The 26,717-nt window shown below is 38.4% G+C and overlaps 1 protein-coding gene and 3 long non-coding RNA genes across 10 annotated transcripts; 2 read left to right on the plus strand and 2 right to left on the minus strand.

Moving 5' to 3' along the window:
- Positions 1 to 6,548: 6,548 nt before the first annotated feature.
- LOC108253094 lies at positions 6,549 to 11,066 on the plus strand. Its single transcript, XR_001809663.2, has 2 exons — positions 6,549 to 6,656; positions 10,274 to 11,066. It is a non-coding gene; the product is annotated as an uncharacterized LOC108253094 (long non-coding RNA).
- Positions 7,986 to 11,333, minus strand: LOC113469813. Its single transcript, XR_003393113.1, has 2 exons — positions 11,218 to 11,333; positions 7,986 to 8,230 (listed from the first exon to the last, which is right to left on the minus strand). It is a non-coding gene; the product is annotated as an uncharacterized LOC113469813 (long non-coding RNA).
- A 4,976-nt stretch (positions 11,334 to 16,309) lies between these two features.
- On the minus strand, positions 16,310 to 25,315 carry LOC103514908 (protein krasavietz-like). 7 transcript variants are annotated; one of them, XM_026827745.1, is made up of 3 exons: positions 25,177 to 25,315; positions 17,676 to 17,924; positions 16,310 to 16,464 (listed from the first exon to the last, which is right to left on the minus strand). In XM_026827745.1, exons 2-3 carry the CDS (start codon positions 17,911 to 17,913, stop codon positions 16,325 to 16,327), a joined length of 378 nt encoding a protein of 125 aa, XP_026683546.1. In that variant the 5' UTR covers positions 17,914 to 17,924; positions 25,177 to 25,315; the 3' UTR covers positions 16,310 to 16,324. The 7 variants fall into 7 exon arrangements, with proteins under 7 accessions (XP_026683546.1, XP_026683541.1, XP_026683542.1 ...); XM_026827740.1 differs by lacking the exon at positions 25,177 to 25,315 and adding an exon at positions 24,916 to 25,071; XM_026827741.1 differs by lacking the exon at positions 25,177 to 25,315 and adding an exon at positions 24,819 to 24,892.
- On the plus strand, positions 20,688 to 21,262 carry LOC113469814. The gene is made up of 2 exons (XR_003393114.1): positions 20,688 to 20,805; positions 21,135 to 21,262. It is a non-coding gene; the product is annotated as an uncharacterized LOC113469814 (long non-coding RNA).
- Positions 25,316 to 26,717: the final 1,402 nt, after the last annotated feature.

Raw genomic sequence — 26,717 nt, forward strand, 5'->3', positions numbered from 1 at the left:
TCTCTTTTTTTTTTTTTTTTTTTTTTTTAAAAAAAAAGAGGTTTGATAGTGGGAACTGTAACTACTAAGGTCTTATTCCTATCGCCCCGAAAGCGAAGAGAGAAGCAAGACAGGATAGGAGAAAGCCAACCGAGAACAAACCTCATCCGTTCAGGATAAAATCCGCTGCGGGAATCGAACCCGCGACCTAGAGCTTACAAGGCAGACGCGCTACCCTTCAAGCGAACTAGGCTGGCTCGTTACACTTTACTGAATAAAAGATATTGAAGCCCAGATATTGTTTCTGGCCGTCCAAGGGGTTTAAAACCCCAATCCTTCCAACACTGTGAGATAGGTGCCTTGCCTATCTCACAAACACGGAAATGTGTAATTTCTTCTTCTTTTTCTTCGACTTTTCTCGTGTACAGACGGGGTCGACATTTTTCGCGCGTCAGCCTCTCAATCAGCCCTAACTAGGGTGATTGCTTTGCAATCCTTCCAACACTGTGAGATAAGTGCCTTGCCTATCTCACAAACACGGAAATGTGTAATTTCTTCTTCTTTTTCTTCGACTTTTCCCGTGTACAGACGGGGTCGGCATTTTTCGTCAGCCTCTCATTCAGCCCTAACTAGGGTGATTGCTTTAGTCTGACATTTGGTTTTGGCTACAAATTTCACGAGTGGATGCCCTTCGCAAAATTAAAACTTTACGATCGTGTGCATTAAACTTTCTTCTAGACTTTTCATTTTAATGCACAGATTGTAATGTGCCTTTATCATTTTGCTGGATAAAGCTCACATGTTGGATTAATTTATAATATTATTGTATACGTATACATTATACGATTTATACGAGATACGGACGTATATAAAGAGGCACCTAGATACATATGTGTGTTTATCAATTAGGATTAGGTACATAGGTAGACGACTTTACGGACGTATATAAAGAGGCACCTAGATACATATGTGTGTTTATCAATTAGGATTAGGTACATAGGTAGACGACTTTTGTACAACTGAGAAAAGATATCAGCAATATTCGATTGACAGGAGGCAGCCTAGTTAGTTTGGAGGGTAATGCGTCTGCCTTGTAAGCGCTAGGTCACGGATTCGATTCCCACGTGTGATGTCAAAGAAACTGCATTTTTTTTTAATCAATACAAAAAGAATTAATAATACATATGGCTCCGACCCCCCTTGATAAGCCCTGAGCCTGGGGCCCAATGGACCCCTGTGAATGGACCTCAAGACGGGCCTGAACATTTTATTTCTTTTTATATTTTAAATGAATAAATTAAAACTTTACGATCGTGTGCATTAAACTTTCTTCTAGACTTTTCATTTTAATGCACAAATTGTAATGTGCCTTTATCATTTTGCCGGATAAAGCTCACATGTTGAATTAATTTATAATATTATTGTATACGTATACATTATACGGTTTATACGAGATACGAACGTATATAAAGAGGCACCTAGATACATATCGTCGCTGCCAAAGTCGCTATCTCATTTTTTGCAACTTTACAGGAGCAAGTACCTAAAGACTGTACTGTAAATCAAAAACTAGATACAATTAAGTGTGTTTATCAATTAGGATTAGGTACATAGGTAGACGACTTAACATGTTGGATTAATTTATAATATTATTGTATACGTATACAATATACATCATACGATATATAGGAGATACGAACGTACATATATAAAGAAGCACCTAGATACATATGTGTTTATCAAAAAGGATTAGGTAGGTACATAGGTAGACGACTTATGTACAACTGAGAAAAGATATCAGCAATATTCGATTGACAGGAGGCAGCCTAGTTAGTTTGGAGGGTAATGCGTCTACCTTGTAAGCGCTAGGTCACGGATTCGATTCCCGCCCAGAGCGGGTTTTATCGTAAAGGTTCGCTTCTCGGAACAGCTGGCTTTCTCCTATCCCGTCTTCCTTCTTGTATGGTGTATAGGTATTATAATAATAATAGACTCTTGAGTGGAAGGCAACCACTAGGCGAGGTTAACGCCTTAAAGACGACTTATGTACAACTGAAAAAAGATATCAGCAATATTCGATTGACAGGAGGGAGCCTAGTTAGCTTGGAGGGTAATGCGTCTACCTTGTAAGCGCTAGGTCGCGGATTCGATTCCCGCCCAGAGCGGGTTTTATCGTAAAGGTTCGCTTCTCGGAACAGCTGGCTTTCTCCTAACCCGTCTTCCTTCTTGTATGGTGTATAGGTATTATAGCAGGCGTACGATTTGATTTGTCTTTCATCTTTCTCCCATTCTCTCCTTCCCATAATATAATATACATACTCTCTCTCTCTCTCTCCCCTCCCTCTACAACGTAATCAAGTTGACCAGAGGGTCTCACGAGATTTTCCAAAATTCATAAAACAAAGTTTTGACTGCATGTGACATACCTAATACCAGGGACTTATAAAGGAGGCTCGCCCTCCCCTTTGGAGTTTTTTTTTCTACATTACTGTAGGTCGGACTACGAAAAATTGGAGCATCTCCCCGCGGTACATCACTGTTTGCACTCTTGCCTCCCCCCCCCCCCCGACAAAATCCTGAATACGGTCCTGTCTAACACCTACGTATGGTGTTGGGCAGGACTGAAAATTCATTAAAATCTAAACAAGACTTCCATCTGTTTGAGAGGCAACGTGGACAGTTTCGAGTCAAAACTTTCTGATGAATTTGGAAATTACATTTTGTCGGTTTTCGATCGTACAGCCTTGGTTATGCGCCCTGGGGATTGCAAAGTACAGAGAGAAGAGAAGGAAGAAAAAGAGAAGAGGAAGAAGACAAAGAAAAAGTAGGAGGAGGAGGAGAAGGAAAAAATAAAAGGAAGAAGTAGATCTAAAGGTGATGCAGGCAGAAAAGAAGGAGAAGAAGAAGAAAGGGAAAAACTAAAAGCAAGAAGTAGGTATCTACTAAAAGATGACGAAGGGCGAAAGAAAGAGGAGGAAGAAGAAGACGAAGAAAAAGAGGAAGGGAAGGAGGAGGAGGAGGAGGAGGAGGAGGAAAAAAAAGTGGACTGTGCAATTACTTAGATGCAAGTTGTTTTCACCTGCCGTCGTTCTACTGATGTGCTTGGCAATCCCCCAGCCACTCCGTGCCACAGCCTCCTCATAAAACTCAGCTTTACGATCCTTTATGTCTCTTCAGGGAGGCGAAATGAAAACTGAGGACATTAGGCGGCTCAAGACAACAGGTGGAAAATTGCGTAAATCCTAGTAGTGCAGTGCAGTGGTTTGAAGTTTAAACCAAAGCTTGCACTTACAAAGTTGGGTTAAATCGTGTTTTTTTTTTTATCTTTTAAAAGAGATTTGACAGAGGGAACTGTAACTACTAAGGTCTTATTGTCCCGAAATCAAAGAGAGATGGAAGACAGGATAGGGAAAAGCCAGCCGTTCCGAGACACAGACGCAAAACCGTCACTTTGCAAAGAACTTAGCATGACACCAGCCACCCTCAGTCAAAGACAGGAAAAGATAGTGCAAGAGAAGAAGTGCCCTTTTATATAAACGTCGACAAAACCTGGAAAATCCACTAGAGGAAAAAAAAAAAAAATCCAAGCGTGTCTCTCTAACTCTTTAAGGTGCATCTCTGAAAATATCTAGAGAGAGTCTCTTAAAATATCTAGAGCTAAAATACATCCTAGTAGTTTAGTGTAAACGTAAAAAATAGTAAAGAGTATAGACAGGCTGAAATAGTTGAGGTATAAAAAGGCTGAAATTCCAAGGCCTGTCACACACGTACGTTATGAATGTTTATGATCGCTGGACTGCGCAGTCCAAATCTGTGTGCCAAGACCGTAGCACGTGTGGCGGGCCTAAAGACTGCATGAATTCAGTGGTCGAAGATTTGAAGCATCAATGACTGATTTCCCCCTATGTGAGTCTAAAAAAATTCTCACAGGATTAGGCAGTCAGTTTCTACACCATATTAAAGCAACCTCCAGACTACATTAGCTTTTTTGGTTTAACTTCACTGTATACTGTATAACAACTACTTCGATTAGGGTGTGTGTAATTTTTGATATTTTGTTGTGACTTGTCTAAAATTAAGGGCAGGCGAGATTGTTGGGGAGAGAATGGGGGGGGCGAATATTTTATTAAAAACGGTACCTACAATTCAATTCAATATTTCATTAAAAAGGAATACATTAGCTGGAAAGTTCGGCCTGAGTTGAACATATAAAACTTGAAGCAGTCATAAAAACGATGCATTTAGCGCAAAATCACTTATATTCATTTATTTATACTGAACTTAATCGTTAGAGTTAAAAGTAGAATAGAAATAGTTAATCGTTTATGTATAAGAGTTCAAAGGGGGGGGAGGTTTTTCGAGGTACACTTTGCAATATTGGTTGTAATGTTTCAATGCAAAATAAAAACAGAAGAAAGAAACAGTTGATTCTTGGCACGAGGCAGTGAAACATAGAATGCGACAGGTGTTCGGAGAAAGTTTACTCTGATAGAGTTTCTTCTTCTTTTTTACAATCTACAGCGAGAAAAGATTTTTTATAGCATTGAAGTACCTAGGAGTACTTGTAGGTTATAGGTAGATATGTACCTTCATTTTTTTTTTAGTTTTGAGCGAGGGAACAGATACACTGCCAAAAGGTCTTATCGTCCCGAAAGCGAAGAGAGAAGGAAGACAGGACAGCCGTTCCGTGAACGAACCTTATCTGTTTAGGATAAAACCCGACCAGGGCGGGAATCGAACCCGCGACCTAGAGCTTACAAGGCAGACGCGCTACCCTTCAAGCGAACTAGGCTGGCTCGGTACACTTTACTGAATAAAAGATATTGAAGCCCAGATATTGTTTCTGGCCGTCCAAGGGGTTTAAAACCCCAATCCTTCCAACACTGTGAGATAGGTGCCTTACCTATCTCACGAACACGGAAATGTGTAATTTCTTCTTCTTTTTCTTCGCCTTTTTCCGTGTACAGACGGGGTCGGCATTTTTCGTCAGCCTCTCAATCAGCCCTAACTTTGGTCTGACATTTGATTGCTTTGGTCTGACATTTGATTTTGGCTACAAATATCACGAGTGGATGCCCTTCGCACTCAACCTTTGCTTTTCTTCAGCAAGGGGAATTCAGGCTGGTATACTCCCTGTTTAAAGTCCCCCAGACAGACTAAGCTGGTCTACTCCCTGTTTAACGTCCCCCGGCCAGACGAGGTACATATCAGTGAAAATAATAATAATAATAACAATTACGTTTTTCTTTCGTTCACAGAGTTACAAACAAATCAAAGAGAGCCCCCCGCCCTCACCCCCCTCAGACGCCATCGACTACAGCATGAAAGTGTCCCCTGCCCGTAGTCCGGGGCCCCGTTATACCACCCCTGAGGAGTGGTCGCACTCCACCATGGTCAACTAGGAGACCGCCCCTGATCTCAAGTCCTCAAACCCTGCGCGAAGTTTTCTTGTGGAATCAAAGCTGAAGCTATCTCCGACTAAAAAATTGGCACTTTCGCCAAGGAGATATGAATTTTCAACATTAACCCCCTGGCTTCCAAAGCATATTCCATGGTGTTTAGCCACAGAAACCCATGGCATGTATTAAAACATCTCCCTTAACATGAGAGACAGACTCTTTAATTCTTAGAATGTTTTCACCAAAAAATGGCAATATTTCACTTAGAGGCCCTTTTCAGATAAACATTGAAAATAAAACGGTGGCCCGCTCATCTGTGGCAAAAAAAAAAATCACTTTCTTGTGGAATCAAAGCTGAAGCTATCTCCGACTAAGAAATTGGCACTTTCGCCAAGGAGATATGAATTTTCAACATTAACCCCCTGACTTTCAAAGCATATTCCATGGTGTTTAACCACAGAAACCCATGGCATGTATTAAATTTTAATTAAAACATCTCCCTTAACATGAGAGACAGATTCGTTAATTCTTAGAATGTTTTCACCAAAAAATGGCAATATTTCACTTAGAGGCCCCTTTTCAGATAAACATTGAAAATAAAAAGGTGGCCCGCTCAAGTGTGGAAAAAAATCACCTCTTTGCCTGCCTCTGAGTGCACATCAGAGAGGATAATAAAATACGACTCAAGACTCAACTTTAAAAGTTGAGTATGTGATTAGTCAAAAACTTGGAAAAAAAAGTAAAAATAGAGAATCAAAAATAATGGAATTTCATACTAAATTTCATAAACTTTTTAAAAGGCACCATAAATGATCTCAGGTCGAGTCCTTAAGGATTTGCCCTTAAAATTAAAATTTCCGGATTAATCTTCCTAATGCCCGCCGAGCGTTGAAACTATGTGATAGTTCTAAGTAGAAACTAAGTAGTTTCAACCCAAAGTAGTTTTTCCTTCGGTAGGTAATCTTCAAAATGACCAAGCATCACAAGGCTGGAGAGTTTTCAAATGGCTCTGGAGTAGTCTAGACATGAGTCTGGCAAAAATTGAACAATTTTTTGAACCCCAATTTATTTTTGGTCACACTGAAACGGAGACAAAAGAGTCTAAAGTGTAACGGTGTGTCCAAACATAGTCGACGACTATGTGTGGACACACCTTAAACAAAACAAAGGTCTTAATCAAATTAAAAGTGAGCTTGCCGAGTTTATTATTTTTAAATTAAGGAGCAAATAAATAAACTTAAAAAGGGGGAGAGAGAAGGAAACGCAACTAGCGGGAAGGTTTAAAGACTGAGAATGGGAGAGTTTTCAAATGGCTCTGGAGTAGTCTAGACATGAGTCTGGCAAAAATTGAACAATTTTTTGAACCCCAATTTATTTTTGGTCAAACTGAAACGGAGAACAAAAGAATCTAAAGTGTAAAGGTGTGTCCAAACATAGTCGACGACTATGTGTGGACACACCTTAAGGCCAAAGACAGAGTGGTTTTTGTCTGCGGAGAGGCTGAAAAAAGACTACGGAGATGAAAGAGCATTTGCTCTCAATTCTACATATGTGGTTTGAAGTCGTCCCTTCCCTCTACCTGCTCAATGCTCTATGCTCTCCGCAGCTCTAAAAGACTACGGAGATGAAAGAGCATTTGCTCTCAATTCTACATAAGTGGTTTGAAGTCGTCCCTTCCCTCTACCTGCTCAATGCTCTCCGCAGCTCCGCTCTGTTTTTAGCCTAAGCTGTTTGCTATGAGATTGTGTGTGCAATCTAGCCTGTACTCAAGAGTCACAGCTTTGATATCCATTTCAATTAATCAAAAAATTTAATTACCTAAGTAACCTATACGCTAAGACTTTCGTTTTGAACTGATTCGTGTACATTTTAACTGTAGTTAGGTTAGATACGTTTTAGTGATGTTTTATTAATCTGGAATAGAATAGCTCAACCCGAATTTTACACTCGTATTTATGAACAAGAATGATCGTTCTTAGATCAGTCTCAAGTCAAAATTGTTCAATGTTTTTTATTTTTTACAAGGAGCATAACACCATTTACAAGATATTGCAAATGACAACACCAATGCCCTTTTTAGTTACCTACTAAAAAAAAATAGAAAAAAATATCAAAAGTACTAGTAAAAAATTAAAAAGAAGTAAAAAGTAAAATTAAAATTACCTACATCCTACCTACATGGGATTAAATTCAATTTTGTGTCTTCAAGATGAAACGTCCAAGACCGCCCCTTTAAAAAGGCACCATAAATGATCTCAGGTCGAGTCCTTAAGGATTTGCCCTTAAAATTAAAATTTCCAGATTAATCTTCCTAATGCCCGCCGAGGGTTGAAACTAAGTAGTTTCAAGGAAAAACTACTTTGGGTTGAAACTAAGTAGTAGTTTTTCCTTGTAGTTTCAACCCAAACTAAGTAACCCAAAGTAGTTTTTCCTTGTAGTTTCAACCCAAACTAAGTAGTTTCAACCCAGCCTTTGAAATGGGAGGGTTCACACTAGCCGTTCATCAGTTTTCTTGCATTTGATCGCGTGTAAAATATTTGATTGTTGTGTTGTTGCGTACTGTGACCGGAACGTACATCGAGAATCAGGCTTCAGGGGCATGTGTGAGGGGGTCTATAATTTTTATACAACTTATGGGATAAGACATAACCTACTTCTAAATACGATAATAACCTAGTGTAAAAAATAAAAATGTTAAAATTTAAACTCTCGCAAGGGGATACAAATTGTCCCTGAAAATCGGTAGTGGGTGTGGGTCTTGCAAAAGTTGCATTATTCACAAATCTAAAGGCTGTCGGGAGGGGCGGACCACACAGGACTCTATTCTTTGTACAAGACTTGACTGGATGATCCTGGAAAAGAAGTCGGACCACACAGGACTCTATTCTTTGTACAAGACTTGACTGGATGATCCTGGAAAAGAAGTAAAATGTAGTTGGAGGGGGGACATGTGGCTTAGGGTGGAGTGAAACTATAGGGATGGAAATTTTTTTTTCGAATTTCGAAACGCCTGATACGTCAAAAGTTGCGTATTGATGAGTAGATTAATCCCTGAAATAAATTAAATTGGGATATGAAAAATAGACAAGTTGTTGAAGATATGTTTTGTTATTTTTACGTCAGGGTATATTTTATAATGTCAAATGAACTTTGAAGAAATGTGGATCGATAGTAATTTATTGTAATAGAAAAGAAAAAAGTCATATGAACTTGAAGGGAAAGAGAGAAATTGACCAATTTGTATCTTTGGTAAGTAAATGATAGTAAAGCACCAGAAAGCTCCAGCACTCTTTTTGTTGTACATCTAACATTTGTGTTTTTAATGTAGACAGAGACTTAAAAAATTAAAACTAATGGTAAAAATTAAAACTGTACAAAATATACAAATACAAAACATACTCACCTGGATAAAAAATTCAGCCATGGGGACCACAAATACTAAAATACATTTCTACCAGGAACAAAACTACAGAAATGGGCAAATCCTATCCTGAGTTTGTGTCAGGTTTTACAGGAAACAAAACAGGAATCGAACAAACAAATCTACGAAATTAAACAAAGGGTGTACAAAAATAACAAACAAACTGTTTTTGACGATAAGAAAACGGACGTCGTTAACAAAGTCCTGCGTCTCCACTTGCACTCGAACCACAAACCCCCAGATCCGAAGTCCAACGTGTCAACCACTACACCGCTGAGACTCAGGTTTTAAGACTTTCAAGTTTAAGTGATGAGGGATTGATTAGATTGTAAGCGATGTTGGTCATAATCTGTTATAAACTTATCTTAATCTGTTATTTAATTTATTTATTTACACTCTAATATTTAAACGAGTAAATAAATATGAGAGCATATTTTGTTGAAAGAAAGAGAGGGGGAGAGAGAAAAATATATACCTAACTATGGCACATCGATTTACTGCTATGTCTGAACAGTGAAATATTTGTTGGGAAAACGGACACACCCACTATTATAATAGTGGAGATGTCAGATTTACCATCACAAGATCGCTTTGTTAAAGAATCTCTATTTCTCAATCACAGATTGTGTCTCTTCTCGCCCATCTAATGAGAGGCATACTACACGGGATGGGCATGCTATGACACAGGCCACATGTGTCTAATGTAGCAATTGTTTCATTGCTAATAAACACGGCGGTGAAACTCTCTCAGTGCACATCAGAGAGGATAATAAAATACGACTCAAGACTCAACTTTAAAAGTTGAGTATGTGATTAGTCAAAAACTTGGAAAAAAAATAGAGAATCAAAAATAATGGAATTTCATTCTAAATTTCATCAGCTTTTTTAAAAGGCACCATAAATGATCTCAGGTCGAGTCCTTAAAGATTTGCCCTTAAAATTAAAATTTCCAGATTAATCTTCCTGATGCCCGCCGAGGGTTGAAACTGAGTAGTTTCAACCCTCGGTAGTTGAAACTTAACACTTATGATAGGGTCGTTCGCTACATTCTTGTAAGAGTCAAACTGTGGTAAAATTTCTCGTGTGTGCCGGTCAAGTGCGATTTATGGTTCGATCAGATATCAGACCGTATGAAAAATTCGTTAAAACCGGCCCACAAAATGAGTTTAAACTCCGTTTAACCCTTGGAATAAGCAATCTGATTTGGTTGAATACAAAAAATTCAGTCAAACTTATTTATTGCTTATTCCAAGAGTTTAACTTACGCGGACTCTAAACTAATTTTGTGGAGTCGGCCATAAGACAGAGACATAAAACGCAAGCATACTGTGCAACAAACAAGAAGACAAAATAAACAAAACAAAGGTCTTAATCAAATTAAAAGTGAGCTTGCCGAGTTTATTATTTTTAAATTAAGGAGCAAATAAATAAACTTAAAAAGGGGGAGAGAGAAGGAAACGCAACTAGCGGGAAGGTTTAAAGACTGAGAATGAGGAGGGGTTTATTAACTAGGTTAGCAATTATTAAAGAGAAATAAACGAAAAATAGTTAGCACTGTAAGACCCGCGAACACAGTCACTATTTAACCGACTGCTTAAACTTTAAAATCGGAAGTTAATCCGTCTTAAACCAGACCAGTCAAAGACGAAAAATCTTCTATTCAAGAAAAGTTTAAACCGGCAAAGTAGTAACTGCAAACTCAGGCCAAAGGGAAATTCTGAAAAAAAATAACCTAATGGATGATCAAGAAAAAAAAAATCCTAAAATTACATTGCATTAAATTTCCATGTTTTCTCCCCCACTTTCGGACCCACAAATTTCGACACCCCCAATAAGGCTGAGAGGATTGCCAACGAATAAAGCCAGATAATCATCTAGATCCAAACCCATACAAGTCGCATTTTTCGTATTAAGTTCGCTATAATCACCGACAACCACTTCATAGGGAGACAAGGAAGGAGGGAGAGAGGGAAATGGATGTCCAACAATAACAGATAGAAATAAAAAATTACATTATAAAAAAGTAAATAAAAAAATTCATAGCTTACATGAAATGCTTTATTAAGGTGTAAAATAAATCAATAAAACAGAACAAATACCTAGAGATAAAAGTACCCAAGTTTCTTTTTTAAAAATTCATCCAAGATCCACATTTATTCTGTAGATAAATACGGCCATCTTGCGTTGAAACCAAGAGGATTTTCAAAAGGGAAAACTATAAAAGGAAGACATCTGAGGGGTGGCAGAAGGAAAAGGAACAGAGTAAATAAAACTGGAAAATAAATAAAATGATAAGAGTAAATTGTTTATTTTTTAGTTTAAAATCCATACACACTAAACATGCAAGCACAACATGTAATTTTGGAATGACATACTGGAGAGAGGGGGGATGGAAGAGAGGGGGAGGGAGGGGCTTACCAGTGTTGTGTTACGTGTAAGTGAGATGATAGAGAGAGCACTGGGGAGAGAGATAGGGAGAGGGAGAGATGTGATGTTTCATTGTTGAAGTTTTAGTCTTCTTCCTCTCCGGACTCGGACTCTGTAAGAGGAAACAAAGAAAATAACAGTCAGTATGATTCACACCACTGTAACCATTACACAGCACAGTCAGTATGATTCACACCACTGTAACCATTACACAGCACAGTCAGTATGATTCACACCACTGTAACCATTACACAGCACAGTCAGTATGATTCACACCACTGTAACCATTACACAGCACAGTCAGTATGATTCACACCACTGTAACCATTACACAGCACAGTCAGTATGATTCACACCACTGTAACCATTACACAGCACAGTCAGTATGATTCACACCACTGTAACCATTACACAGCACAGTCAGTATGATTCACACCACTGTAACCATTACACAGCACAGTCAGTATGATTCACACCACTGTAACCATTACACAGCACAGTCAGTATGATTCACACCACTGTAACCATTACACAGCACAGTCAGTATGATTCACACCACTGTAACCATTACACAGCACAGTCAGTATGATTCACACCACTGTAACCATTACACAGCACAGTCAGTATGATTCACACCACTGTAACCATTACACAGCACAGTCAGTATGATTCACACCACTGTAACCATTACACAGCACAGTCAGTATGATTCACACCACTGTAACCATTACACAGCACAGTCAGTATGATTCACACCACTGTAACCATTACACAGCACAGTCAGTATGATTCACACCACTGTAACCATTACACAGCACAGTCAGTATGATTCACACCACTGTAACCATTACACAGCACAGTCAGTATGATTCACACCACTGTAACCATTACACAGCACAGTCAGTATGATTCACACCACTGTAACCATTACACAGCACAGTCAGTATGATTCACACCACTGTAACCATTACACAGCACAGTCAGTATGATTCACACCACTGTAACCATTACACAGCACAGTCAGTATGATTCACACCACTGTAACCATTACACAGCACAGTCAGTATGATTCACACCACTGTAACCATTACACAGCACAGTCAGTATGATTCACACCACTGTAACCATTACACAGCACAGTCAGTATGATTCACACCACTGTAACCATTACACAGCACAGTCAGTATGATTCACACCACTGTAACCATTACACAGCACAGTCAGTATGATTCACACCACTGTAACCATTACACAGCACAGTCAGTATGATTCACACCACTGTAACCATTACACAGCACAGTCAGTATGATTCACACCACTGTAACCATTACACAGCACAGTCAGTATGATTCACACCACTGTAACCATTACACAGCACAGTCAGTATGATTCACACCACTGTAACCATTACACAGCACAGTCAGTATGATTCACACCACTGTAACCATTACACAGCACAGTCAGTATGATTCACACCACTGTAACCATTACACAGCACAGTCAGTATGATTCACACCACTGTAACCATTACACAGCACAGTCAGTATGATTCACACCACTGTAACCATTACACAGCACAGTCAGTATGATTCACACCACTGTAACCATTACACAGCACAGTCAGTATGATTCACACCACTGTAACCATTACACAGCACAGTCAGTATGATTCACACCACTGTAACCATTACACAGCACAGTCAGTATGATTCACACCACTGTAACCATTACACAGCACAGTCAGTATGATTCACACCACTGTAACCATTACACAGCACAGTCAGTATGATTCACACCACTGTAACCATTACACAGCACAGTCAGTATGATTCACACCACTGTAACCATTACACAGCACAGTCAGTATTAGAACGTACTTTGAAATTTCCCAAAGCTCCTAGGGATCTGTACTTGCAACAAATGTAGGTATGATCGAACGTACCAATGTACTTTTTGAAAATTACCAAATTCATAAGTACGTGGTATTGAGGATTTCCCGGTAAAGCCTAGGATATAAAAGGGAGAATAAGAATAGGTTTCCTTTCTATTACATTTCCCGGCAATAGTATAGGGATATCCTAAGTTTTACCGGGAAATCCTAGGTTTACCCGCTCTTCCGTTACATAAACATAAATTTTGTTCAAGGCCGAAGGAAGGTAGTCCTAAGTTTTTTTTCCAAGTACCTATTTTCCTTTAGTTGTGTGTACAATTTGACAAAAAAAGCATTACATTTTGGATTGGGTCGGGCCTTTGCGAACATCATAGGCATTGCTTTTAGAACAGAATTTTCTCTGTAAAAATAATATTTGAAGGTTGATAAAACGGTACTAACTACCCATACTCTGTTATTATTCCCGGAAAGCTCTCTATTTTAAAGCTGCCTTATAGAGTTAAATTTTTTTAGGGAAGGAATAGGGTAGAGTAGGGTAGGGATAAGGGAGAGATGTATTGTATAGGGATATTGTTGGAATGTAGGGATAGAGGAGGGATGTAGGGATAAGGGAAAGATGTAGGGATATTGTTGGGATGTAGGGAAGTAATATTATTCTCGAGGGTGGTATTCGAATGAAGAGGAATTCAAAGTAGGTACGGTACATAGTTCATCGACAATACCTCGAATTCCGCTCTACACTCCAAAATATGCGAACGAAATACTATAATGGATTTCGTTCGATAGAAGTATGAACTTACTCGTAAAAATATCTACGGGTATAGATTTCTGTAGAAATATGTACATATATGAAGTATAAGTACGAGAATTTCAGATACTACTGTGCAAATGTTTATCAGGAAAAGTAGACGCGTACTTTTCTCGTGGAATCATAACTGCGTACGAGAATTTCAGATACTACTGTGCAAATGTTTATCAGGAAAAGTAGACGCGTACTTTTCTCGTGGAATCATAACTGCGGTACTGACTTACTTATTATCCTAAATATATACAGCCCCTTGTGTAACTGACTGACTGACTGACTCACTCACTCACTCATACTAATTCTAACCCACTTCTAGATGAGCTAGGAAGATGCGGTTTTCACCATTGGATTCCTTATTTTTTGTAGGTACTGGGAAAAATCGGAAAATCCCGAAATTCCAAACTGTTCCCGAGATATTGACGTTTTTTTTAGTTCTCCCATAAGAAATACACAGGGAACAAGGTTTGAGGCCAGCAAAACTTCTCCTACGTTTAATGTTTTCTTTCGATTTTAGTTTTCAGTTTTCATTTCTTCCAGACAAGACTCAGGGACGATATTAGTTTTCAGGGGCGAAGCCAAGGGAGCGCGAAGCGCGACCACTGTAACCATTACACAGCACAGTCAGTATGATTCACACCACTGTAACCATTACACAGCACAGTCAGTATGATTCACACCACTGTAACCATTACACAGCACAGTCAGTATGATTCACACCACTGTAACCATTACACAGCACAGTCAGTATGATTCACACCACTGTAACCATTACACAGCACAGTCAGTATGATTCACACCACTGTAACCATTACACAGCACAGTCAGTATGATTCACACCACTGTAACCATTACACAGCACAGTCAGTATGATTCACACCACTGTAACCATTACACAGCACTTCTCAACGGATCACTCAAGTTAAGCAACGTTGGACATGTTTGGTATCTGAACAGATTCTGGTGGCTTTTCCCGGCCCCCATTACGAACATGAATTAAAGTTAAACGTAGAAATAGCCCTCTCCTTGATAAAGCAAAATCTTTTAACCTCGGGTACAAAAGCCAAACGCATTAATTGAGACTGTTTATTCAAACCATGAACCATTTAACTCGATTCATGGAGCTTGGCACCCTTGGTCAATACACTAAAGGCTCTATCTAGGTGGGCTCTATGTGTAGCCATTTACGTAACTAATGTAGCAGTTGTTTCATTGCTTCGAAATAAAAACGGCGAGCAACGTTGGACATGTTTGGTATCTGAACAGATTCTGGTGGCTTTTCCCGGCCCCCATAACGAACAGGAATTAAAGTTAAACGTAGAAATAGCCCTCTCCTTGATAAAGCAAAGTCTTTGAACTTTGGTTACAAAAGCCAAACGCATTAATTGAGACTGTTTATTCAAACCATTTACCTACCTCGATTCATGGAGCTTAGTACACTTTTGGCACCCTTGGTCAATACAGTAAAGGCTCTATCTAGGTGGGCTCTATGTGTAGCCATTTACGTAACTAATGTAGCAGTTGTTTCATTGCTTCGAAATAAAAACGGCGATGAAATTTGGACTTTCGGCCCCGATGGCCTCTAGGGGTTAAAATAGATGTTTCCAAATAATATCATTTTGGGTCTGAATTTCAATATGAATCATCAGTGGGACCTATTAAGAACACAAATCACCAATTGATATGCATTTCCATTATTGGTGCTTCCACTATTGACAGGAGAACATGGAAAAATTGAAAATTTCTATAGCCCATAACTCCGGCCCTGGTTGTTGGATCAAGCTAAAAGTTATTTCAAAGTAGGTACTACGTTTTTTAAGGCATTTGATATGTATTGCAATTAAGGAGTTTCCATTTAAGATTTTGAAGTTGGCTCCCAGGGGCCGCCCCTGATAACACCGAAAAATTGAAATCCCCTAAAAATAGGTTCCCTTTAAAAATAAAGAAATACTTAAGTGTTCTAAAGTTTTTCCGAATTTCAAACGGATCTCGAGTTTTTAGGTGTGTCGAGTATTTTTTAAAACACCCGGCTAGTTTTTTGTACATGCTAGTTTTTTCTGCTCACCTGCTCAAAGTTCTTCAAGGATTGCATATCCTCCTGCGCCTCGAAGATACATGCCGTCGTCTTACATATTCTACAGACCATAACTCCGGCCCTGGTTGTTGGATCAAGCTAAAAGTTATATCAAAGTACTACGTTTTTAAGGCATTTGATATGTATTACAATTAAGGAGTTTCCATTTAAGATTTTGAAGTTGGGGGCCGCCCCTGATAACACCGAAAAATTGAAATCCCCTAAAAATAGGTTCCCTTTAAAAATAAAGAAATAAGTGTTCTAAAGTTTCTCCGAATTTCAAACGGTTCTCGAGTTTTTAGGCGTGTCAAGTGTTTTTTAAAACACCCTGCTAGTTTTTTGTACATGCTAGTTTTTTTCTGCTCACCTGCTCAAAGTTCTTCAAGGATTGCATATCCTCCTGCGCCTCGAAGATACATGCCGTCGTCTTACATAGTTTGTCCCCCTCCTGAGCGATTGAACCTCCTGGTACTGGGGAAGAGAGAGCAGGTGAGAGTTATGCCAAGAATACAAGAACATGAACAAAATTGTTGTTGTTGTTGTTGTTGTAGCAGCGGCAGCGGACTACTGTTCCTCTCCTCTAATGTCCCTCCAAAATTATTTTCTTTGCTGCTTTAAAACTTATTCCACAAGACCGCATACCCGCAACAAGTGAATAAAACAAAGAGAGACGAGAAAAACAAGGATCAAATTTATACTGCTGGTAAAATTTTGAAGAAAAAAATAATCTGTGAACTTAGGACCTTTTTGTCCTCTCCTCTAATGTCCCTCCAAAATTAAGGGAAACTACTGTTCAGTGTTGCATTTTTTTCGATACAATCATAATTATTTCCTTTGCTGCTAAGTTTAAAAGTTATTCCACAAGACCGCATACCCACAACAAGTGAATAAAGAAAGAGAGACGAGAAAAACAAGGATCAAATTTATACTGCTGGTAAAATTTTGAAGAAAAAAATAATCTGTGAACTTAGGACCTTTTTGAAATTCGTCAGGTTTTTACCTTCATTTTATAGGGTAAAAACGGACGAATTTATAAAAAGGTCCTAACAAGGTTCAGAGAGTAAGATAATTTGATAATAATAGTGCCCATTTATGCTGCTCGCATAGGACTGAAAAGTCCTTTTACTCTAGCAGTAGGCTACTATTATTATGCGGTCAAATTCTCAAATTATGTTGCGGATAAATATCCAAACCTCCTGTTTACCAGGCAAGCGTCTTGACCACTACACCACCGAGTATCAACCAATTACTGTCTTACCAAGGAGTCCGCCCGCACATAGAACTGAAAAGTCCTTTTACTCTAGCAGTAGGCTACTATTATTATGCGGTCAAATTCTCAAATTATGTTGCGGATAAAATTCCAAACCTCCTGTTTACCAGGCAAGCGTCTTGACCACTACACCACCGAGTATCAACCAATTACTGTCTTACCAAGGAGTCCGCCCGCAACGAATTTATAAAAAGGTCCAAACAAGGTTCAGAGAGTATGATAATTTGATAATAATAGTGCCCATTTATGCTGCTCGCATAGAACTGAAAAGTCCTTTTACTCTAGCAGTAGGCTACTATTATTATGCGGTCAAATTCTCAAATTACGTTGCGGATAAAATTCCAAACCTCCTGTTTACCAGGCGAGCGTCTTGACCACTACACCACCGAGTATCAACCAATTACTGTCTTACCAAGGAGTCCGCCCGCAATAAGAATGTCGAACAGAGCCTCTCCATATCGCCGATAGTCGACCTTGGAGCCGGCAATGTCCAGGAACTTAGACACGGCCTCTAGGTCGGTGCCGGCCGCGTTAAGGCCGGACAGGATGTAGTCCCGAAATCCGGCCGGGTCGTACTTTTCTTTTTCATCTCTTTTTCTGGTCTTGATGCGTTGACCCGATAGCACTGGCTTTTCTGTTTTTTGATTCATACAATAACTGACTGTGAACAGCAGAAGAGGAAAAAGAGGTTAAGTTAAGATTAGAATATAATTAATTTAAATACAGAAGAACCTCGATTATTTCAACTTCCATTATTTCAACCCCAAAATTAGTTCAAAATAGGGTATTTCTTAACCATTTTGTTCTTTTGTGTCTAACTTTTGCCCCCCTTTTCCATTGTTTTATACGGAATTTCAATTATTTCAACTTTCGATTATTTCAACTACCCTCGGTCCCAAATAGTTGAAATAATCGAGGTTCTACTGTACTTCTTTTGCAATTAAATTTACAACATATCAACTTCCGCCAGGTCTGAGACTGGGTCTGTCAGACGGTCTGGGCGGGCAACTCTACACCTCGCATTACGTCACTCGGGTCGTCACACTCAATTGTGTTGAACTGGGGTGGCATAGAGTTGACCCTGCATAATACAATCAAACCCATTCAAATCTAGATCACTGTGTTACCTATGTCCTATGTATATGTCACTCAAGTATCTATGTAATATGCATAGTGTACCCATGTACAGGGCCGTATTTGGGGGGGGGGACATATTCTGGAAGGGCAACAAAAAAAAATCATAGATAAAAACCAAAAATGGCGAAATATCGTATGAACCCCTTTCTAGCGTGTAATGGTGGGTCCAGACTTGTGCAATGCAATGAAATTCGTTAGTTTGGACGTGTTTGAGAAAGTTGCAGCAAAGTTTTTTGAACATTCGGTCTGAGCGGGAGTGGCGGACAACTCTACACCTCGCATTACGTCACTCGGGTCGTCACACTCAATTGTGTTGAACTGGGGTGGCATACGAGTTGACCCTGCATAATACAATCAAACCCATTCAAATCTAGATCACTGTGTTACCTATGTCCTATGTGTATGTCACTCAAGTATCTATGTAATATGCATAGTGTACCCATGTACAGGGCCGTATTTAGAGGGGGGGGGGACATATTCAGGAAGGGCAACAAAAAATCATAGATAAAAACCAAAAATGGCGAAAAATCGTATGAACCCCTTTCTAGCGTGTTGGGCTTATGCCAGAATGGGATATTAGATGATATTATTTAAGATAATAATAATAATAGTGCTTATTTATACTGCTCGCATAGGACTGAAAAGTCCCTTTACTCCAGCAGTAGGCTACTACTATTATTAGGGGGGACATATTCTGGAAGGGCAACAAAAAAAATCATAGATAAAAACCAAAAATGGCGAAAAATCGTATGAACCCCTTTCTAGCGTGTTGGGCTTATGCCAGAATGGGATATTAGATGATATTATTTAAGATAATAATAATAATAGTGCTTACGAGGCAGGTTAAGATAGTACCTTGTACCTCGGAAGGGTTGTTTTTAGAGATGTTAAATACTATATCAAGGTAATCAGGTAAATGATCATGATGACTTATTCAAGTTAAGATTGTACCTTGTACCTCGGAAGGGTTGTTTTTAGAGATGTTAAATACTATATCAAGGTAATCAGGTAAATGATCATGATGACTTATTCAAGGTCTGGACCCACCATAAGATGATATTATTTAAGATTGTACCTTGTACCTCGGAAGGTATGTTTTTAGAGATGTTAAATACTATGTTTTAGAGATGTTAAATACAAGGTAATCAGGTAAATGATCATGATGACTTATTCAAGTGCTCTTACTACTTGGAAATACATGGTGAGCCATGACGAGCAATATTTCAGTCATATGGTGCAATTATTATGACATCAGTAGAACATCTAACCCACTTATTGTACCTATATGTACCTACTTCTCTGTTCATTTCATCAACTGATTTATACTAATCTTAGAAGGTAAAAATTTCATTGAAACCATCGGTGAACAGTTGAACAGGGTGTCAGGAAATGATGATAAGGTGAAATTCTACCTGAAGCAGAGGATATCTATGGTAGTCCAGCGTGGGAATACAGCATCAATGTTAGGAACGCTACCGTCGTTCTCTGTTCATTTCATCAACTGATTTATACTAATCTTAGAAGGTAAAAATTTCATTGAAACCATCGGTGGTGAACAGTTGAATAGGGTATCAGGAAATGATAAGGTGGAATTCTACCTGAAGCAGAGGATATCTATGGTAGTCCAGCGTGGGAATACAGCATCAATGTTAGGAACGCTACCGTCAAAAACTTAAATAAAAATGAGTCAATGACACAGTCAATGAATGAAGAGACTTGTTGTAACTCCTGTGAATGAGACCCACGAAACTCTGGAGTAATTTTGTGAAGAAGAAAAAAAAAATAATTATAGTTCAATCATGTTTTTTCGGCATCTTCATCTCGACTTTTCTCCCACTTCCCTTCAACTTTAAACAAATAGGTATGTACATCAGTCAGCCAATCCTAGATCTATTTTTTCCCCTCATTTGATCACCCCATCTAAACAGACAATGGTCTGTACTCTATAGTAAACACACGTTTGACAAATATAAACAACAAAAGCCAAAATTTGATATGCAAATTATGTACCTACATGCTGTGTGTTGGTATGTACTTATTAACAAACAATAAGTTTACTTGAGCAAGTTCCTTTCTTTCTGACAGGACATAGGAAAGCTTGCTTAAAGCATGTTTTTTTTTTTTTTTTTTTTTTTTTTTTTTTTTTTGATATGTTTGACTTTAAACTTGGTTACATATGTCAAGTTGAACAGCTGATCATAGAACAAAACTGAACCAAAAAGAATAAAATAGAATTACATGAAGATACATACATATGTAGTAAATTAGCAACCAAAATTTTAGGCCTTAACTTACGTTAAAACACTAGTTCAAACAGTTGTTTTCCTCCCTACGTATACAACACACAAAATAGTTCAGTCCTTCTAATAATAAATAAAAATGGCGAAAAACAATGAAAACTATAGGTGCACAAAAGTTGATTTATTTGCAAGTTTAGAGAAAAACGAGACCCATAGCTAGAAACATGACACAATGTGAGTTTAAACATATGTCAAGTTGAACAGCTGATCGTGGAATGAATAAAACTGAACCAAAACCAAAAAGAATAAAATAGAACTACATGAAGATACATATGTAGTAAATTAGCAACCAAAATTTTAGGCCTGAACTTACGTTAAAACACTAGTTCAAACAGTTGTTTTCCTCCCTACGTATACAACACGATCGGACACACAAAATAATTCAGTCCTTCTAATAATAAATAAAAAATGGCGAAAAACAATGAAAACTGTAGGTGCGCAAAAGTTGATTTATTTGATCTTTCTAAGTATAGAGATTTAAAATTATTTATGCAAAAAACAAAGTGTCGAAAATTGTCAATGAATTTAGAAAATTCGCCAAAAAGAAACACACGCTTTCGAAGATCGGACACACAAAATAGTTCAGTCCTTCTAATAATAAATAAAAATGGCGAAAAACAATGAAAACTATAGGTGCACAAAAGTTGATTTATTTGATCTTTCTAAGTATAGCGATTTACAATTATTTATGTAAAAAACAAAGTGTCGAAAATTGTCAATGAATTTAGAAAATTCGCCAAAAAGAAACACACGCTTTCGAAAAAAAAAAAATCTAGTATAGGTAAATAAAATAATAACTAAATTGATGGTGTTAATATCACAGAACAGATTTGAAAACGAAACTACCTACTTTGAAAATACGTATCTTTCTTGTGTGAAAACAAAAAATAAGGTCAATAAAAAAAAAAATAATGTAGAGAAGGTACGTATATCGTGTAGAAAAATACTATCACAATTAAATTTCAAACTTCTAGGCCGCGGGTTCGATTCCCGCCCGGGGCGGATTTTATCCTGATGGGATAATGTTCGTTCTCGGAACGGCTGGCTTTCTGCTATCCAGAACAGAATTGAAAACGAAACTACTTTGAAAATACGTATATTTCTTTGTGTGAAAACAAAAAATAAGGTCAATAAAAAAATTAATGTACAGAAGGTACATATATCGTGTAGAAAAATACTATCACAATGAAATTTCAAACTGAAGTTTTTCAAGAAATTGAACGTAAAGAAATGACACTCCAGTGTTTAGATTAAGCTAATCAGTTGGAAGTTCCAAGTCAATTCTCAAGACAGATCTGACCATGTGAGGTGACTCAGTTACTTAACCCTGAGTGGCTCTCTGGACGCGATAAGCTAGCGCGTTTCCTCGACATGGCACGCTCAATGATGGATGTAGTTCGAGGTCACAGGTTTAAGTGAGGTTTCCATGGCAACAGTATCAGAAGATAATTCTATTATGTCAACAACTATGCATACTTTCATACTCTGAGCGGGTTCGATTTATCCTGAAGGGATAAGGTTCGTTCTCGGAATCCTCGACATAGCACGCTCAATGATGGATGTAGTTCGAGGTCACAGGTTCAAGTGAGGTTTCCATGGCAACAGTATCAGAAGATAATTCTTATGTCAACAACTATGCATACTTTCATACTCTGAGCGGGTTCGATTTATCCTGAAGGGATAAGGTTCGTTCTCGGAACGGTTGGCTAAATTAATACTTGTACAGTTAATAATTTTCTTTAAATCAGGTTAGATTAGGTCTTTTTGAAGGACAAGAACTTTAGAAACAAGGAAAATATGTAATAAAAAGAACTATCGATAACTATCGATGGCGCCGACTATCGATAGTTCTCCTCCTCTGGCGCTACCACGCCAAAAGAGGGGAAATTTCCAATCTTTTTCCTATGGTTTGGAACGGCTGGCTAAATTAATACTTGTACAGTTAATAATTTTCTTTAAATCAGGTTAGATTAGGTCTTTTTGAAGGACAGGAACTTTGGAAACAAGGAAAATATGTAATAAAAAGAACTATCGATAGTTCTCCTCCTCTGGCGCTACCACGCCAAAAGAGGGGTAATTTCCAATCTTTTTCCTATGGTTTAGTACAGGTGCTACCACGCCAAAAGAAGGGAAACGAGCTTCAGAAGCGAGGAAATTGGGAAAATACGGCTACGACAATCGCCAATAGTCGAAATTAATAAGTACACGAAAAAATAAGAAGACAATACCAAGAACCAAAATTTTCAGAGCTGAGTGGGTTAAATTCTGACTATACCGTGAACTTGGATGTTCAAGCAATCTGACTCAGGAAATACCTTGTACGTAATATACAGAGTGTCACACTGACGCTATGGAACACTCTCAGCTTTTCCTTTTGACCTTCACACCTCTATTCATTCGTTTATGGACGATTGGACACCCTGTAGGTACCTCCTTTCAAATCGTATATGTACATAATTATTTAGTATTTAGGTGTATATAATTATTAACGGAGTAAAAAATATTTAAGTTTTGTTGGGGTGTTTTTTTTTTTTTTTTTTTTTTTTTTAATATTGTTTTTTTTTTATCGTGTAGAAAAATACTATCACAATTAAATTTCAAACTGAAGTTTTTCAAGAAATTGAACGTAAAGAAATCACACTCGAGTGTTTAGATTGAGCTAATCAGTTGGAAGTTCCAAGTCAATTCTCAAGACAGATCTGACCATGTGAGGTGACTCAGTTACTTAACCCTGAGTGGCTCTCTTACAACTTATAGAAGCACATAGTCACCAAAAAAGCCAAACATATGAAAATGATACCTAAAGGAAATAAAATTAATGCACCCATTTTCACAGGTTTGGTTTTTCTGGCAAACTACGAGACAATCTTAAAACCAAGGCAAGTTTACCAAACTTGTCTTCCCCAACTTGGTACATAATCACAACCTCAGGCTTGTCACACATCCACATCAGAACTGTAGTTGCACAACTTATAGAAGCACATAAGTAGTCACCAGAAAAGGCAAACATATGAAAATGATACCTAAAGGAAATAAAATTAATGCACCCATTTTCACAGGTTTGGTTTTTCTGGCAAACTACGAGACAATCTACAATAGTCCTTTGTTGCTATTAGGGTGTTGTACCTTCTAAAGAAATAATGCCAATGTAATCTCAGTAACAGACAAAAGCATTGACAATAACACCTATATTTTGGTCTGTGATACCATCAAAGATATTATCAGGGTGTTGTACCTTCTAATGAAATAATGTCAATGTAAGTAATCTCAGTAACAGACAAAAGCATTGACAATAACACCTATATTTTGGAATTTTGGTCTGTGATATGTACCATCAAAGATCAAGTACAAAATACTTCTTTGCTAGTTTCACTTTTCACACATGAATTATCTTTAGGTATGCCAATGGAATTAGAAAGTTGAGATGTCCATCTTATTTTAGATTGAACATGAGATTCATAGGTATCATTATAGGTGGGTTAGGTATGATTTTTTTTCCAGATAGGTAGGTGATATAAGTTTAAAGTCAAATTCGCACATGAAAGACTTCTACCATGGAACCCTGTTGATTGTTGGAAAACCTCATGACCTTCTCAAACATGAGACAACAAAAGAGGGTCACAAAGAAAATTACAAGTTAGAGGTCCACATTCATTCCAGGATCATGCTTGCAAGAGAAACTCGTGGTGTAATGATCAAGTCATACAAGGCATTGATTGAGAAAAGATTAAAATTACAAGTTAGTGGTCCACATTCATTCCAGGATCATGCTTGCAAGAGAAACTCGTGGTGTAATGATCAAGTCATACAAGGCATTGATTGAGAAAAGATTAATTACCGAAGGTAAAACAAATTAAGTTTCTTTAAACCAAGGTTACAATTGACCATGAGTTGGGAATGCATTACCAGTTTCACAAACGCTTCTCCAGATTATTACCTAAGGTAAAACAAATTAAGTTTCTTTAAACCAAGGTTACAATTGACCATGAGTTGGGAATGCATTACCAGTTTCACAAACGCTTCTCCATTTGTGAACCTTACCGTTTGCCCGTCTTACCAGTAAATGATTTCAAAATAGAGGATTTACAAAGAAATATGTAAAAACAAGGTATACTTACAGAGAAACTATTTAAATTCACAGCAGGAAAAGAAAGAAACTATTGAAATGTTTTAAAAATTACGGTGGAGAAATAAGTAAAAACAAGGTATACTTACAGAGAAACTATTTAAATTCACAGCAGGAAAAGAAAGAAACTATTGAAATGTTTTAAAAATTACGGTGTATGCGACTTGTATGGTGGATAGGGGGTGAGTGGAGGAAGAGAGGGAAGTGAAGAAAAAGTTGTTTTGGGAAAATCTCAAAAATGACACGACACTTGCGCAGTAGTGACCAAGGATCTGCGTCATGAAGATAGTTGACCAACCTGAAGATAAAATTAAAAATCCTCAAGATGATTTCAAAAGATAAATGCTTACCCGTTGGGGACTCAATTTTCTCCGTTGTTGAAGGAATCTACTAGATCACCGGAAAATGTATCTATCTGACGATAGATAAATGAAATAAAAGTCCTTTTTCTTTCGAAAGCTCAAAAGTTGGAAAAAGTAGATTTTTTTCCCTTTTTCTTTTACCTCTGTGCACGTTATCAGTATTCAAGGAGATGGAGAAACAGTGGATGAAGTTTGCCTAATGTAAAAGTGAGGCTAAAAGTGTCTGAGGCCATTCGGATCATGGAGGTATAAGGTAGGAGAGGGGAAGTAACGATCCCGATGTGTATCCTTGAAAAAAAAGAAACAAGCTGGACCCGTCCCTCCGGGAATTTATTAGCCCGTAGTTTACTCGATCGTGATGGTTAAAGAAAATTAGTACCAAGAAACAGTGGATGAAGTTTGCCTAATGTAAAAGTGAGGCTAAAAGTGTCTGAGGCCATTCCGATCATGGAGGTATAAGGTAGGGGAGGGGAAGTAACGATCCCGATGTATAGGTATCCTTGAAAAAAAAAAAGAAACAAGCTGGACCCGTCCCTCCGGGAATTTATTAGCCCGTAGTTTACTCGATCGTGATGGTTAAAGAAAATTAGTACCTATGTACCTACCTATTTTGTTTAATATTCAGTTTACTCCCACTAGCTGCGTGCTCGGGAGGTTGCGTATACGGTCGCGCTACGCGCTCCCGGGGCTTTGCGGGGTTGTGCATATGGTCGCGCTCCCTTGTTTAAATTAGTACCTATGTACCTACCTATTTTGTTTAATATTCAGTTTACTCCCACTAGCTGCGTGCTCGGGAGGTTGCGTATACGGTCGCGCTACGCGCTCCCGGGGCTTTGCGGGGTTGTGCATATGGTCGCGCTCCCTTGTTTACGGTCACGCTGCGTGCTCCTGGGGCTTTGCGCGGTTGTGCATGTGGTCGCGCTGTGCGCTCCCGGGGCTTCGCAGTTCTGCATAAGGTCGCGCTTCGCACTCCCTTGTTTACGGTCGCGCTGCAATACATACAAAACAGTCTGTAGGAAGCGGTCGCTCAGCTGCCCGGTCGACCGATTGTGGCTGTAGCCACAAGTCGCACAACCGGTCGTGAATCCGGCTGGATGTAAGTGTATGATGCTTTTTACGTCTACATCCAGTTGGAGGAAATCCTGGAACAATGGCACTTTCACGCTTAAATCCAACTATGTAGTAAGCGGATCTAGGCTTGCAGACTGGATGTGATCCAACTTACACAGGTGAATTTGTAAGCTTGATTCGAGCCTGACATCCAATCGTGTGTGCTAACCAAGGAGTTTAAAAGAAGCTCCTTGGTGCTAACTGGGTTACTGGGTATAATCGGAATGGCATGAAAACGTGCTTCACTATTTAATAGTGATGGGACTCGAGTGAGATTTTTCAACTCGATTATTTTCTACTCGATTATTTTCCAACTCGAGTTGTAACTCGAGTGGAAATTTGTAAGCTTGATTCGAGCCTTACATCCAATCGTGTGTGCTAACTGGGTTACTGGGTATAATCGGAATGGCACCTTTCGT

Source organism: Diaphorina citri, unplaced genomic scaffold, assembly GCF_000475195.1.
Source record: "Diaphorina citri unplaced genomic scaffold, Diaci psyllid genome assembly version 1.1 scaffold1243, whole genome shotgun sequence".
Taxonomy (NCBI): domain Eukaryota; kingdom Metazoa; phylum Arthropoda; class Insecta; order Hemiptera; family Psyllidae; genus Diaphorina; species Diaphorina citri.